Source organism: Cyanistes caeruleus, chromosome 12, assembly GCF_971803275.1.
Source record: "Cyanistes caeruleus chromosome 12, bCyaCae1.hap1.1, whole genome shotgun sequence".
Lineage (NCBI taxonomy): Eukaryota > Metazoa > Chordata > Aves > Passeriformes > Paridae > Cyanistes > Cyanistes caeruleus.
Window position 1 is genome coordinate 18,000,785 of NC_141712.1, and position 16,977 is coordinate 18,017,761.

Below are 16,977 nucleotides of genomic sequence, written 5' to 3' on the forward strand. Positions count from 1 at the left end.
TTGAATTTCCCTAGAGTATGGGGATGGCAGGATGCAGGAATGCCAGGGTTTGTGGACACTGAGCAGAGGGGTGAGAGTAGTGCACTCCCAGCCAGGTCCTCCCTGCTTTAGAAATGCAACACAATTTGTCCTTTTCTTGAAAAGGACCTGTAGTGTTTGGCTGGGTGATGCTGCACCTCTGAACCATGACATTTGGTTTTAAGGGATTATTTTAGTATAGTTTTCTTTGGCATTTAATTTTTTTTGCTTTACCTTTTCATTCCTGATGTAATTTCTCAGAGGCCAATGCTAATTTTTTTCCAGTTGTAAGCTATTATAGTAAATCAGCAGCAGTTTTTGATTATGAAAAGAACGTATTTATTCAGAGAATCACAGACTGGCTTGGGTTGGAAGTGACCTTAAGGGTCATGCAGCTCCAAACCCTCAGCAGTGGGAAGGGATGCCACCAATACAACAACTTCCTAAAACTTGTTTAATTTTTTTTTTAATTGTTTAGTTGGGGTTTGGGTTTTTTAGGGGATTAAAAAATAAGAGACTTGTAATTCACAGAGGCTGCAATCTAAGCAGTGTCTGTACAGTGCTTTGTACAGAGAATTTCAACTTCCCACATTTGTAGTGACAGGAGAATGTTGCCTGTTTGTTGGTCAGTAGCTTTGGGAAATTGAAGTGAATCTGTTAAAACACCTGTCATAAACCAAACTTTACCTTCAAAGGATGGTCTTTCACCATCCAAATCCTGCTGTGGGCACAAGATCCCTCCTGGAAGCTGTTCCCAGCCTTGGAGTGTGGGCACCAGCACACTCTCAGAACTCTGAAATTGCTTTAAGCTGCTGCTGCTCCCAAATTCAGTGGTTTTCCCTCCTGGTTCTACTTCAGTACAAGACTTTTCAGGCAGGATCTTCCACATGACAGCCTGAGATAGGTTTGTCTGGAGAGACTGCAGTGTCTGAGGGAAAAGAGTTTTTGTTTATTTTTTTAGTTATAATCCCCCTTGCTTTCAGCAAAATTCAATGAAACAGCAAATGAGCTGATGAAATTCTGGTTTTCTGTCCCACTGTGAATCCAAGGATAGATAGTTCTCTTGCCCTAAAGTGAAGTGGAGGAAATGGGAGCAGATTTTAGTTAAAGACATGTAATTGAGTTTAAACCTCGTGCAGCAGTAGATCCTTTGGCTGCTGGGGGAGTTTTTCTGCCAGAGACGATGGTGTTTGTCAGAGTGGACTCTCCTGGGGAGGAGGATTGTGTGCTGTGGATTCACAGGGTCACGGCTTCATGGGGCGGTTTTCATTTTCTCTTGTTTTTCAGCATCCACGTCTATTTTAATTGGCAATTAAATTAATTTTCCCCAAGTCATTTCTGTTTGGCCAGTGATGGTAATTAGTAAGAGACCTCCCTGTCTTTATCCTTTCCCTGTTTCTCTGCAGTTCTGCTGAGGTGGGGGAGTGAGAGGGTGGCTGGGTGGGAGGTTGGGAGCTGCCCAAGGCCAACTCTTCAATTTTGCTTTGGTAAATAGTGCCCCACATCTCTTTTTGTGCCTTATTCTGTTTGAATGTTCGAGATTTTGGAATAGTTTAATTTTTAATCCAACCCATATCATCAATATTCATCACAAAATGAAGTTGTAAATTCTGGGACCAACGATGGTTCTTTTTCCCTGTGGTGTTTTGCTTTGGGGTCAAATCCCAGTGAATGCTCAGAAAAGAAGCATCTCCACAAAGTCACAAAGTCCTCTGGCAGCCCTGTCTTCATGTTGGTCTGCCTGGGAGAGACACAAAATTTGATGAAGAGGATTTCTGTGTAATTTCCCCAGAGTGTTGAGTGGCCACCCACTATGAGACTATTCCTGTGTTTAGGCCCAGTTATAGAGATCACACAGTCAGGAAGAGTTTAGGGATTAGTCATGAGACACTCTGGGATTGTTTCTCTTCCTTGAAAAATAATGACCCAATACAAGAAGTCTATACAGAGAATTTAAACAATTATGTCAAGTGTTTTATTTTGTAGTAAAACTCCATTGTTGTTGATTTTATGTAGCTGGCATCACTGTCTGTAGTTTTTTTTTCTGAAATTGTAATGTAGTTTTTAAAGATCCAGTGGAAGTGAAATGTGAAATAAAAATAGTGAGAGCATACAGGCAAGTAAAAAATCTGCAGCAGCAGTAACTCAAGGAGAAGGTGGGGAATACTGAACAGGTTATCTGCATAAAAACCTTTCACATGCAAGTACATTGTTCAGAGATATCAAAACCTGAAAAGCTCATTTAGCAATTGCAAGTTTGTGGTGAAGATCTCTTACTTGAAGATCTCTTACTCATATATCAGGTAGTTAAATCACTAATATTTTATCCAGTATTTTGTGCAAAATGACTCAGAAGAAATTTGAGACAAAGTCTCAAATCTTTGTGCTTTAGGGACATTTTCCTCTTTATGCCAGCATTCCTGAATATTTTAAACTTTCCATGTAAAGTGAAAAGGGATTATTGACAGTTACTGTTCAATTAAAAGTTCTCACAATCCTAAGATACAGTGCAGCTCATGAACTGTTTGACAATCCTGGTCATAAGAAATGTTACAGCTTGGTTTTTCAGTTTCATAAAACTTTTGCAGTAGCCTGGGGGTGAATATTCTGTAAACAACCAGTGCTGAGCCTAAAGATATACTGAATATCTGAAAGCACTTTGCCACAGAAGAGCCTTTTGAGATCCTGGGCTGTGATGAGGAGCACAACAAGGTCTCTATTGCCACTGCTCTGTTTGTGGAACTGGGTGTGCATTTGATTGGAGTGATCACAAAAGGCTCATGTCCAAAGTGTTTTGTTTATCTGCTACTCAGTTCGACTGGTCAAAGCCTCTTCATCTTTCTGAAAGTACATATTCATAGATTTATTTATGAAGAAAAGGCAAAAAATATAGAATTTCTTTGAATGTTTTTTTTTTCCTTTGAGAGACATTTCTTCCCAAATCTGTAGACAAGTTAATAACATAAAGATATCTGAAGCTTCTGTTCAAAATGGATAATTATAATGCGTTTTTTCCTTTTTTTTCCTTTTTTTTTTTCACCCCCAGTGAAATTTGATGACTGCCAGGGGAACAACAAATTGAACTTTGAAGTTTCTAACCCAGACTTTACAGTGGAACTTGATGGGAATTTGGTTGCACTCAAGAATGTATCAGAAGTTGGCAGAGCCTTGTTCGTCCACGCGCGGTCGGAGCACGCCGAGGACATGGCAGAAATCTTTATTCTTGAAGCAAATGAAAAACGTGGTGCATTAAAGGTAAGATAAATACCAAAGATTTAAAAAAAAAAAAAAAAGGGCCAAGGAGATGCTGCTGCTAAATATTTACATGTGTCACCTAGGATTGTAGGCAATTTTAATCTGTTAGCAGAGATCAAAATCAGTCTTCAATGCAGATATTGCGGTAACATTTTAACGTTTGGTTTAATTTGTGATGCAGATTTCCCGGGTTTTGGAAGATGTATTACATCTTTAGGTGTGGATGTTAAACATTTATAAAGACTTTATTCAAATGAAAAAGCCCAAGTATTAAAATTGGCTGCTTCTTCCAGTGCATGTTATGCCAGGTAATCACAGTTTGGCCACAAGTGAAAACAGAAAATCATAGTTTAAATATGTAATTTAGAATTTACAGAACCTTTGTGTTTCGCTCCAAGTCTAAGGATGTGGGAATGAATTCTGTGTAATTTAAATTTTCATGTTGGTCTGCTTATCTGACATTGTTATGTGGTAAACTGCTTAAGCATCTGCACACAAACAATGCCATGAATTTACACGTGTCTCTACACCCTGGTGATTTTTGTTCTGCTCTGTCCACTGAGTGTCTTGTCCTTTCTTTCCCCATCCTGAATTTCAGTGTATTACAAACGTCATCCTTTGGGGGATAAAGCACTTCAGAAATTGATCGAATTATTTACTTCACACCCCTGCAAGTAACAAAAGATGTGAGATAGCCTTCACTTCTGTGACCTGGCATTTAGGAGCGAGGCAGGCAAGGTAGTGGCTCACTAGACAATTAAGTCTGGTACATTTACAGACCTATAATTTCACAGAGGTATAAAGAAACTTTGATAAAAATGACTGAACTGCTGTCCTGATTTGGTATTTAGACATTCAATTACCGGCATTCTCATTATATTCCCAACAATATATTAGTACAACTTAAGTCTTCCATTATAAAAACAAATTATCTTGAGGAGAAAGGTTGAACAAACTTCTGAAAGTCCATGGCTGAGGAAAGGTTTTGCTCTGCACTTTAAACAGCACACGATGTGAATATGGATTGCCAGCGGGAGAGAAAGAACCAGAAAGGGTAACTGCAGAAAGCTGATCAGAGCACTGAAATGGAATTTAATTTTATTTAAATATGCCGTTTCTTCACAAAATTAAATTTTAACACATACTTGAGGGAGTCTCTTACGTGGAGGAGCTGTGAGTTTAGGACCACAGACTGCCAAATTCAGTGTAGGAAAGCTACACTTGCAGGAGCAAGCCGGGCACTTGGCTGTCCTGTGCCTCAGACTAGCAAGTCTTGCTCCTTCTGGTACATTCACAAGAATGTTAAAATGATTTTATTTTGAAATCTTAGGAGCAGTTTCAAAATGGGGATCATCATTCTCTGGTTAGAAGTGACTAAAACCACCGAGGTGTTTGAAACGTCTCTGACAGGAGGTCTGGAGTTAAACTTCAAGGGATTGGTTTATATGTGAAGATCTGACTCTCTGAGAATCACATTCTGAACATTTATTCTGGTTTCCTTAGAGAAGCAGCCCTTCAGTATCTGTGAGGGGAGATTTTCTATGGAAGCTACAATGTAAGGGAAATACTGTCAGATATTCTATGGAAGCTACAATCTGGGGGAAGCCTTGTCTCATGAGCAGGAGTTCCAGGATGTGTATTTGCACAGACCATGACAAGCTCTGCCAGTGACCTTTTCTCTTTAAGTCCTGTTTGGGTTCTGGGGAGTCTCCCCTCAGAAGGTTCCAGCAATATTAATTGATGTCTAGTGCTGAAATCTCTCTCCAGACTACGTTTGAAAGCCAGGGCTGGTTTGGCCCCACTCCTGGATTCTGTTCCAACCACTTTGTGTTGCTTCAGAGGGAGAAAAGCAGTCTAAATCAGGCACATTCTGCCACTTGCCAGCCTTTCCTCACAGGTGACAATATCACATCATCTCAACCTGCATTTATCACCTCTCTCTGGATTTTGATATTGTGCCCATAACCAGACGATTACACATTTAATGTGGTATTCAGTGCCTGCAATGCCAATGTGAGTTACATGATGCCTTAATGTGTCCTGGGAAATCCTTCTAGTGAGAATCATGCCCTCTTCAAGGGAATATAAAAATCTCTGGGGCTGGCTGTCCTGCTCTGGCCTCACCCAGTCCCCTGTAACTGTTAAACCAATATTTCTTCCCAACCTTTCCAACTATTTGCCTATTTTAAACACCACACAGACAGTGTTGTCTTTCTGTTTGTCATACTTGAGAAGGATATAAAGACTACAGTGTCCTATCTAAAGTGATTTTATGATAAATTTGAACTTAATCCTGTACTTTTGCAGTCTAAATGTGTCAGCACGGAAGCAGCAGAACTGCTCCATCTGTTTATGCAGGGAGCCTTGGCTAAGAAATGCTCAGATGGAACCTTGGTAATTCAGCATAATTCTGTGGGGTTAAGATGAGCACATGCTGGAGCAGTGCTTAGCATTCAGTACTTAGAGAACAGTACCTTGTCTAATTAGAGGATAAGTAGTTCTTAAGTATTTCCCCACTGCCAGCAACTGCCATTTCTTTTCTGAAAGCATGTAACCTACATCTGTGAAATCCCATTGTTAATGTTGCTAATTGCAGATTCCCAACATGTTTGGGAATGGCTCTCAACAATGATCTCTGATGTGCTGACGGATCTTAGGAACAGAGTGTAGCTCCTAAAACTTTCTGATTGCTACCAACCATACTTTGGCTGAATATGGAAATTATTTAGAGGTGCAATCTGGAGTGTGCAGAAAAGCTTTTGGTATTCTGCTGGTGAAGGGGTGCAGCTCTCTCCTGCTAAAGATGGGGGATGATTCCAGCTGGCCTCAGCGATCCGTCCTATGTGATTAACTAAATTAACTTCATGGCCAGAGTATAATCAGTGGCTGTTGGAATATCACTTACTATTTAACTGCTATTTGCATCTGAAGGGCCTGTTTTCCTCCTCTTCTGCCAGAAGCATAATAGATCTGCAGAGCCTGCAGCTTTCCATCCCGGGGTGGCCATGGCAATAATATGGGCAGAGGTGGTTCCTCAATCAGGAGCCAGCTTGGCTGTGGCTCCCTGATCACACAATCCTGCAGGAGCAGATACTGCATTGCTGCTTTTCCTCATGTCTGCATGTCTAACATGCCCTAAACCCTGTGAATCTCTACCTACACATATTGATACATGCAGAAATCTGTCCATCAGATTCCACATCAGATTCCAGATCAGACTCCAGCTGGAATTGCTTTCTGCAGCCAGCTGGATGCGCCTCCTCCCTCCCATCATTTTGGATAGATGTACTGGTCTGAGTCTGTCTTGACAGAGGGAAACATCCCCAAAAATCTTCTATCGTTTTTGAGAGGCTTTTGAGTGTGAGTGCACAGAAAAGCCTGTGGAAGGTATTAATAGTTAACTCTTTAATAGTTATGTGCCTGTGCACACTTGGAGCCTGATGCAATCAGTGCTCAGTGAAAGAGGAATGGCACATGCATTCCCCATGGAGCAGTGCTGGTGAGCAATGGAACATTCCCCATGGAGCAGTGTTGGGATGTGCCTTGCTCTGCCTGTGCCCTGCTTTGCCCAGGGTTTGCTTGATGCCCTCTCACAGTCAGGACTGGAGTATTTGAGGATATCAAGAAAAAAAGAGACCTGGAAAAGTTTTGATTTACCCAGGATTCCCCAAATGAACTTTGGATTCATTCTGAATAATTCAGAGAATTGCTAAGCCTCAAATCCCTAATGGAAAAATAAATCACTCTCAGAAACCCTAGTTGGGGAGAAAATGGCTGAGCCAATAACTGCCAGCATTCTCTTTTTTTAAAAAACTTGTGTCGTGTCCAGTGTTGGATCCCTGCTGTTTTATGGAGAAAGTAGGACAACTGAAAGTTGAAAATTTCATCTCATGTGAACACTTGTCAAGATATTAGTGGATTTATGTATTTATTGAAAGAGTCAGGTTTTGTGGAAGAGTGTAGCCAGGTTTTTGTAGAGCCTCATAATAAATGGTCAGTTGCAAAAGGTGGCAAGCTGGGACTTGAACTGTGTCCTTCAAGGCTAAATAAAATGGTGTCTGCTGGTCCTGCTCCCCCTCTGAAATCTAATGCTGGTTTTAATGAACATACCCTCAGTACACTGGGAGCTAAAAGTAAACCTTGGGACACAATCTGTCTCTGCCTCTCTGTGTTGGCAGCCTTTATTTTTTTTTTCCTTCCCCACAGCAAAGGCAGTTATTTAGAACTTTTATTTGTTACACCATTACAGACACAGGCTGAGGGGTGGAGGGGAGTGAGATATCAAGAGTCTGGCACCAAAGCAGATAAGAGGGCAGGCAGATATTCAGAAATTCCAGGCTGGTAGTAACTTCACTGCATGGTGCTCAGCAGTCTTCCATACAGAAGGATGAAATGATTAAATAGAAGCTGTCAAACCCTCAGGACACATTTCAGGCACTAGATAGAAAAGGAACAGGAGAAAGAAAAGAAGAGATAAGAGTGAGGAGCACACCCTGAGACAGCATGTTGTAGGCAAAGTTTAAAGCCATCTCCAGCAGCAGCTCAGACTGAAGGAAATGAAGTTGCCCCAGTCCTGCTACTTTGTCCACTGCACTTTGTATCAGCCAGGGGCTGGGCAGAAACTGCTGCTGCTTTTTTTCCCTTTGCCAAACCACTGCTTTTCCCAACACCCAGCACTCAGCTGTGTTTGTTACAGCAGAGACAGAGCCTCGGCAGCCTGGCTGAAAACTTCCTTGAAGAGCTGAATTCTCATTCCTACCAAGCCTCTCTGCCTGCATGGATACCTTTTGTGCCAGTTGCTTTCTGCCTGTGCATGTTTCCTAAAGTATCAAAAGAAATAATGAAACTAAGCTCCTTGGATTTAAACCTTAGCATTTCTTGTTTGTGTCTTGCTCTCTGCTCATCCCCACAGGATAGAGATTGCAAATATTATGGATATGAGATAAAAAGTGCCTAGAGCCTTAAATCCTACATGTATGGTTTTCTGCCTTAGAACAGATGATAATGGATCAATAATCTTATTATGAATCAGGATTCTCTCACAGCAGAAAATATTCAGGCAAGGAAGTGTGAATAGTTGAGTTTACTCATCTGGCAATTCAATAAGTTATTTGGAAAATAAGATCAAAAATCAGCCCTTCTGATATAGCAGGCAATCATTCCCATTAACGTATATTAGCATTTTTCTGTTTAGAACAGAATTCCAAATAGGCAGAAAATGACTGTGCAGTGGTATGGAGATGGACTCTCATATGAGATATTGACAAACAGGCTTGAAGAGTTCCATGTTATTAGATTTTGCACATAGCAGTTGCTGCAGAAAGGGATGCACTGCATAAATAAAATACCGCTTTTTGCATTTAATTTTAAGGTATAAAATAGAATAAGTCACAGGGGGTGCATCAATACCTATGACATGTTTGAGTTATTATACTGATCAAAACTGTGTATAGAATAGCATTTCCAGAAAAGCTGGGGAGATCCCTTGCCTTCAGATATGAAAGTGTCCTTCAGGCATATAAAGAAGGATTTTCTTAGAGATCAAACAACAAAAAAAGTCATTTTCTCACTGATGTGTTCAGTTTGGCAGAAAGTTTAACATATCAGCATTCTCCCAATCATTAAGTTATTAAGTTGTTATCACTCCTGTTACTTTTGTTATCACACTGCAAACACATATTGACTTGGAATTCATGCATAAAAAGCTGAGGTAAAAGTGATCTCAGAATTTAATACCTGTGTATTGGTGGCATTTTCATGAATGACTTTTCCCTGCTATAATCACCAGTGAATAGATGCTATTTTTTTTTTCTTTTAAAGTCTGCAATGCTACATTTAGGATTTCACAAAATACATCTCAATTAATGTCAATGAAAGCAAGAGCTTGTTCTCATCAATGGGTCATTCTGTACTGTCATTTAGCTGCCTTTTAAACTATATTTTTATAAAAATCCTCTGTGCACACCACTTGCCGTCACAGAAACAACAAAGAGATCCTTTTATATCAGAAATCTCCTTAACCTCTCTTTTCCATAGAAATTCCAGTCACCTATTTTCCCTTTTTATCCCTCAGCCAGATCCAGATCCTGCTGAAATGATGAGATTCTGGTGGGATTTAGCTCCAGCCCTGGGAGCAGGAGCTGTGCCTGGCAGTGCTGTGTGGCTGTGACTCCCCTGCCCCTTTGCTGGGCAGTTTTTGGGTGTCCCTGCAGCTCCACCCAGAGCAGCTCTCATTTGATGCACACCCACCCTTCCCTTTAGCTCAGCTCTGCAGCCTCCCCTCCTTTGCCAGGCTTCTGCTTCCTCAGGCCTGCACTGAATTTACCCTTCCCCAGCACCAAGGAAATGCAGGTTTCATATCCACTGGCTTTGGAGTTTGCTCTGACAAAGATCCATTTATCTGAGAATTATTATGGTGCCAAGAGATGTGGCAGTTGCCATAGCAACAATTACATATTGTGTTGAATACCAGAGTAAATGCTATAAAGAACAGGAGCCACTGGTAGTTTTCATTAATTTAATGTTCCTTTTTTGGACAAAGTGTGACTCGTAAGTTTATTCACTGTGTGTGTAAGTGCTTAGATCAAATGTGTGGGCTCCCTTTCCTCCTCTTTCCCTCAGTGTGCAACTTCAGCATGCAAATGAGAAGAACTTGGTTATTTAAGGAGAGAAAAACGGGCTTGTAGACTGGAAACATGAATAATTGCCTGTGAAACAAGAAGGTGTTAACTTCCGTGAGTGCTCAGTGCCTTTCTCTGTGAGTAATCTACATTCAGATTCCATGTGAGCTAGGGATGTATTTATCCAGGAAAAGGGACTTTGTGCTCTTCAGTAGCAGGCAGAGCTAAGAACTGAATGTGTTTAGCAGTGATTCAAAGGTGAAATTACATTAATCTTGAGACAAACGCACACCTTGTTAACGATTTCAAATTATTTATAGACTAAAGTGAAATGACAGGCAAAATTCATTGTAATGAGTGCATTTTATTAAAAAAAACCAGTTACAAACAGAATTCCTCTCAGCCCTGAGCTGCATTTTGGCTGCTCAGCTGGTTCTCCCTGCTGCAACAGGTACCATTTCAGTATGGCTTGATGTGCTTCTGCTGGAAACTTCAGTTTTTTGGTGGAAACTCACAACCAGATGCAGTTCTAGAATGCACCAATTTACTCTATTTTCTTTTAAAACACACTGTTTTATCCTCCATCCATAAGACCTCAGGGCAAAGCTCCCACAAGCCTCAATGAGAGCTTGAGTAACTACTCAAGGATTGCTAAAGTCTTGCATTTGAGCTAAAATTGAATCTGGCACATAGTCATACTTCTTGGGACTAAAACATTTTATGAGAGTTTGAATGGTGGATTAGTTATCTGAAGATATTTTGAGTTTAATTAGCTTCTCTTTACGATCTACTACATTAACTGTCCTTTATCCATAAAAAGAAAAAATCCACTAAATGCTGTGGATGAGTGATAAACCATCATGCATTGGCATATAATTATTTTTCAAGTATTTATCCTGGAAGTATTCTGGAAGAGACAAAACTGTGCCAAATCCTATGCCTTAATCTTCAGAGACTGATGGAGTTCTGTGGAAACTCGTGCCAGAGGTGGGGGGAACATTTGAAGAAACCCTTTGTGAAAGGTTTAAATTTAAAATTCATGTAGTAAATGAAGATATAAGTAAGAAAGGAAGAGGCTAAGCATGATTTAGTAGGACATTAGGCAAGATCATATAGGATAAGTAGATATCTCTTAAGATATGCAATATCTTTAATTTATAAAGTGGTTTTCATCCTGTAAGATCCTCAAAGTACAACTATTAAGTACATGGGGACAGAATGTGTGTGTGCCTGTCTTAATACAAACATCTCTAAAAAGAGGCATTTGCATAGATATCTTTATTTTTGATACTTATTTCATAATACTTTTTCACATCAGGATAGGAACAGAGTCTTCTTAAAAGAGGGATTATGGAAAAGGAGCTGGCAATTTTGATCTGATATTAGAATTGCCATGACAGCTTTAATGTTCTCAAATCCATTGTGAAAAAGATGTTACAGAAACCAGAAGAAGATGTGAGACAGGGTAGAGAAGAAAAATTGTCCATTTGTTCCATGGTTATTCTTTGATCTGGCACCAGGAATGATGCAGTTGTTGCACCACAACTACCCCAGATCCACCCGAGAGCTCTCAGATTTATTAGGGAGCAGAGACAATTCCAGGAGGAAATCAAACTAAGTTGTGCCCAAAACTAAGCTCAAGGTTCTCTTTCTTTTTATAAGTCACAGACACAAAATATTGCTGGTGTTTTCCCACTCTCAGCTGCTCCCTCAGCTTCCAGAAGCAGCATGGATTTGAGAGAGTGATGATAGGAGAAATTATTCACGTGAAAAGATGATTCCCAGAGTAAGAGTTTAGCAATTTCTCTCCATTGGACACATCAATAATAATCCCTAATGATTGTCCCAATGTTTCCATGCTGATTTTCACAATCCTGAAGGAACATTTATTATGGTTATTACAGTAACACCTATCTCAGCACACATCTTAAACATTTAATGGAGCATCACAGGATAAAATTTACATTTGTCCTCCCCCAAGAATTGATTCTGCCATTTCAAGGACAAATGGCTCCTTCTGGACCTAAAATTCCTTATTTGTTGATCATTACTATTTTGATGCTTTTATGATTATTTCTTTGTATCTTATTTTGCAGCTAGGATTTTTTTTTTTAAAGTACCTAGTATAACTTGGCAACTTGAAGAATGACAGAGTTAAAGCTTAGAGCAATTTGGTGTCTTCATAATAAACAACCCAGCTAATGCTTGCAGTCATCTTGGAGTTATTAATCATCCATCCCCTCACTTATTTCACCACCAAATCAAACTGAATAACCTTTGCATTAAGCTGTTGATCCATCTGAGAAAAAAAAAATAGTTTTATCACTTGTTTTATGCAGTGTCTTACTGAGAGGGCAGCTGGGGTTGTGACTGCACAGGAAGAAAGTGCAAATGCTTCCCTCCATTTAAAGTCTCTCTGATGGTCCCAATGGTCCTGCAGAACTGCTGAATATTTGATGTGGCCAGGTAATATCAGGGCAGTGTGGGTGGGCTGGTTTGGTTTGTTTTGTCTCCAAAAGGGTCAAATGTGTGACATGACCTGTGCATTTATAAATGGGAGCTTGGAGTCTTATTTGTGTGTGTGTGTGTATTTCAGATTAGACATGTCTTCTGTGAATATAAATGTATAAATGAGCAGATTTTATGGAGTTTTAAGGACTCTGCTAATAAGGAGCACCACAGACTTCAGCATTTTCATACTTTCCTGATGGACAAAATCTTTTCAGAGCTAATAGAGCAAGTGTGCAAAATGTATCCATCATATGAAGATTTACAGTTTGCAGATTTATTCATGATAATCTGTGAGCTATTAAAAGCCATAAAAATCCAAATTATCTTTCTTTTAATTCATCTAGAACCCATTTGATGCTGTGTGTTAAATTACTGAATATTTACTGGGCTTTTATTACAGTATTGAACACTATTGCACTGTATAAAGATTTATCCTCTAATCACTAGTGGGAAGGTGGTAGTAAAAGTTTGTTGGTTTTGTTTTTTTTTTTAATCTGGAAGACCAAACCAAACTTTCATTCTCAGATTTTGGCACAGAATTTTTTTGGCCAGGGATTCAAGGTTGTGATCCCAAGAAGAACTGGGAGATGATGATGGCTTTATACCTGCACAGATATCAGAGTGACTTGGTATTACCTGAATTTTTGACCAACCCAATGAGAATACTAGCTAGAAATCAGTTCATGTTTGCACTACTAATGCAGCTTAAAAAGCTGTATCAAAATGCAGAGAGTTCCCTTCCAGCCCAGCAGTGTGGTGATAAGTCACCTCTCTGGAACAGGGACCTCAAGTGTTCTCCAGAGCCAGATCATTCTGATTTGGATATTGCTGAACTGGTGCACAAAAAAAAATCCAATAAATACAAAACTCCTGACTGGCTGACAAATACTATGCATTGCAGTTTCTTCTCTGCACAGAAAAAAATATTCTCATACCTGTGACATTTTCCTTTTCCCTGAAGATGAAATTGAAAGCTACTTTTGCTTGATAAGAGACTCATGACTGCTGAAAGACTGTGCTGGTGACAAAACCCCTGGTAGGAGGGCCCAGGTTACTCAGGAATGTTCTCCAGCCTGGCAGCATCTGCAACAAGAGTTTTCACACTAAATCTGTTCCTATTGCTGCTCTTGCTGCAAACTCTCAACTCATGCTGTAGACTATGATGATTACACTAATATTGTGTGTTTGCTCTGGCATGCAGAGCAATGACACACAGGATTCTGGATTAATCCTGCCAGTCCTTTGCAGCAGAATGGCTGCTAGAAATAAAAAAAAAAACTTAGATTAAATTCCTAGTTTAGCAGATGGGGATTTCATGATTTGTTTTGGTACTACCTCAGTCAACAGTCATGGACTGATTCAGTTCTGTCACTGATTGTACCAAAGCCTCAACCTCTAAACTCAGAGGTTCACTGGAACTGCTCATGTGTATTTTATTTCCAGCTATGCCTGTGGAAACATTACTGGTATATCAGTGTGGAATATCTTGCAAGAGAGACTTTAAAACACATTCTGTTCAGTGCTAACATCGTAGTTTTGTGTTGAGATATAGGTATGTACATAGGTATAGGTTGGGACAAAATAAAACTAACAGTATGTGACAATTTTTCAACCAAGTCATGTTCCTGCATGACTTAAACCTTAAATTGATACAGTTGGCTGTTCTATCCACTCTGTTTCAATAACCACTGCAATTTGGTACTAAATAAAATGATTTGTTTGTTCCTGTTTTGGTTTCCAGTGGAGGTGAATTGTTTCAGCAACAGGTCAAGGGTAAAACTGGCAGCTCTTCTGTGGATAGTTCACACTCTGTCCTTATCCCTCGGTGCAGGGCAGCCTGAGAACCTTTCTGACTGTATTTGCAGACAACATCACTTTCTCTGTATTGCTGTATTGTGTTGTCCTTTTTCTGTCTTTCCCTCCACTCCCTACACCCATCCTTTTGCAGCTGGCTTGGTCATTAAAGCTCAAATCATGAATTCAGGCAGAGGTAAGGAGAGGGGGAATGTTAAAATTTCAGTTTCAAGATTAAAAGTCAAAGCTGGGGAAGATCTGGGTCTGAATTTGGCTTACATCTATAACACTCAAACTCATCACTGACAAAGCTACACGAGTGTGTGAGCAGGGCTTGGAGCTTTAAGTTACAGGGTTGATTTTAGGCCTGATTATTCAGAAAACCGTGTAATTAATCTGTCATAGGAAAACACAGCAAGCAGTGCACCAAATGCAATCCCCATTAAGTCAACAGGAGTCATTCCACTGCCTTTAATGAGCTTTGAATCCACTCATAAATCTGCTGTGAGGAGTGTCCAAATCAAAATTTATCTGGGGGTGACCTTGATGTTAATTGTTAGTGCTTCCATGTTATTTAATTGCAAGGAAAGCTGAATGCATTAGAGGGACTATCATATGGTATGGTCCTTTCTATTGAATACTATTAGCATCAAGTTGATATATGTAATATTAATTGTGCATAATGTTAGTGGGTAGTCACAGTCTGCCAGTTATATTTTGTGTCTGTGAAACAGGAAAAAAAGACCTCTTCAGTTATTTTTAATGTCACTTCTGCCTTCAGCTGAATCCCTGCAAAATTAATGTTTTTTTGATCAAGCAGCTCTTCAGAGGATCTCAGAAGTTTTGCATTTATTCAGTGGCTTTTAATCCCAGATTTTGTGTACTGACTGTAATTACTTTAAAATTATATCTCAAATTTGTAAATAACATAAAGGAGATTCTGTTCAGTCCTATGATGTTTATTAAATTTAACATCTGTCAGAAAGGTTCAATCGTCTGTATCCCAAATGGAAATGTTTCCTTCTTCAACGTGTCATATTTAATTCAATTAGAGGAAAAACATGGGGAATATATTAGAAGTTTTAAAAGGAAAGGGTTCCTTTAATTTTTGTCTACTAAACAGAAAAGTGGATGGTTTACTTGAGGGACATAATTACTGCAGCTTCTAGTGGTATAAAAATATGGGACAGTTATAGTTGGAGGACTGGGGGGAGAAATTATTGGTTTTGTTTAATGGCTTTCTGAATTCCTTGTCAGTGCTGGTAATTATTGTGTCTTTTCTTTTTGTTGGCACTCGATGCATTAGGCTGCACTTAGGATCATTTTATTAATGGAAAATATGTTTCTGAACAATTTTGAATTAGATAAGTGGCTTGATTAAAACCCATTCTTTAAAACTGTAAAATGAGAAAATAACGTGAATTAACCTCGAGTCTAGACAGTGGGAAGATAAGACTGGTTTCCAGTGAGGGTGTGTGCTTAGGAGAACCAAGGGAGAGTAAAAACCTCCTGCACTGGCATTTCTGCTTCATTTCACTGCACTATTGAAACACTGAGAAAGATTGTGGCTTTAGGAAAGACATGCAGGAAATACAGCAAAGAGCTTCCAGAAGAGAAACCAAGTTGGGTAAAAGGAAAAAGTGTTACTACTGACAAGCTTCGCTTTGATCCCTCTCTGTGTCTGACCCCTGCAGAAAATGGAGTTATTCAATAAGCACATTAAAGGTGGGCTGTTTGGGTCCAGGGTGATACCAGGTCAGACACTGATCTGATGTACAGATCCAGGTGCTTGGGTACAGAACTTTTACCTTTGCTGCTGGAGACTTGAGTGAATTCTGACACTGAGGCTGTTCCTCTGCACGGTTTGACTTTGTTACATCTGCTCAGTGGGTGCCAGGCGAGCTCAGCTCCAGGGGCTCGTGCCCTGCAGCCACACCTGGAGCTCTGGATGTGCCCTGCAGCTCTCCAGGTGCTGCTGCCTCACTTGGCTTCTCCCTAGGAAGGAATAAGAAATTCAACTTGTACCAGGATATCCAAACAGATCTTTGCCTCTACCTTGTGCTCATCTCCAATAAATTTCCTCTGATCTTTGGCACCCCGTTAGCACCATTGTTATCTAGTCCATAGAGACTCATTTTTAACCTTCTGATAACAGATTTGTATGTGTGAAGTGTATTTTTCAAAAATATCAATGGACTTGTGATGGAATGCTGAGTTCTGTGGAACTCATTTAAGGAGATGTCTCTTTCTCTAGATATATATGAAGGTGCTGCATGGATTTTGTCTCAACTAATAAGCATGAATTATACATTCTTAAATGCTTCTTCCATTTATCAAGCCTAATGTTGTTTAATAATAATCAGAAAAAGTTTAGAAGATTTTCTTTTAACTATCCCCATGCCGTAACTTTTACCACGGGATGAAAAGTAACTTAATTCACTGTAATAATTGTCTTATGAAAATGGCACACTAAACATATTTTTCCACCAGAAATTTTCATTTTGATTCTCAATATTTCATATCTGACACTGTGCTAAATGAGAACATGGCTTAACAGTTGAAATTGATTTGCACGTCATTTTTTTCATTTCACTTTCCTATTCAAAAGGAATCAGTGCTGACAAGTTAATGAACTCCAGCTACAAATGCAGAGATAAGCCACAGGATAGGTTTAGTACCTGCCTTGTTCTAATTACGGAAGGTTTTCTTTAGGTGGCTGTTTCATGTTCACTACAGGAAAACTGGAATGAAGTGACTGTCAACAAAGGAGACACCTGGA

The 16,977-nt window shown here is 39.6% G+C and overlaps 1 protein-coding gene across 4 annotated transcripts in view; it reads left to right on the top strand.

Annotated features, from left to right (window-relative positions):
• The window catches only part of CDH13 (cadherin 13), a 426,188-nt gene that overhangs the window by 152,979 nt on the left and 256,232 nt on the right, over positions 1-16,977 (top strand). For all 4 annotated transcript variants that reach the window (XM_086847088.1, XM_086847086.1, XM_023934518.2 and 1 more), the window contains exon 3: positions 3,065-3,273. In XM_086847088.1, coding sequence (XP_086703214.1) covers positions 3,223-3,273 — 51 coding nt within the window. In that variant the 5' untranslated portion in view covers positions 3,065-3,222. The remainder of the gene's footprint in view (positions 1-3,064; positions 3,274-16,977) is intronic.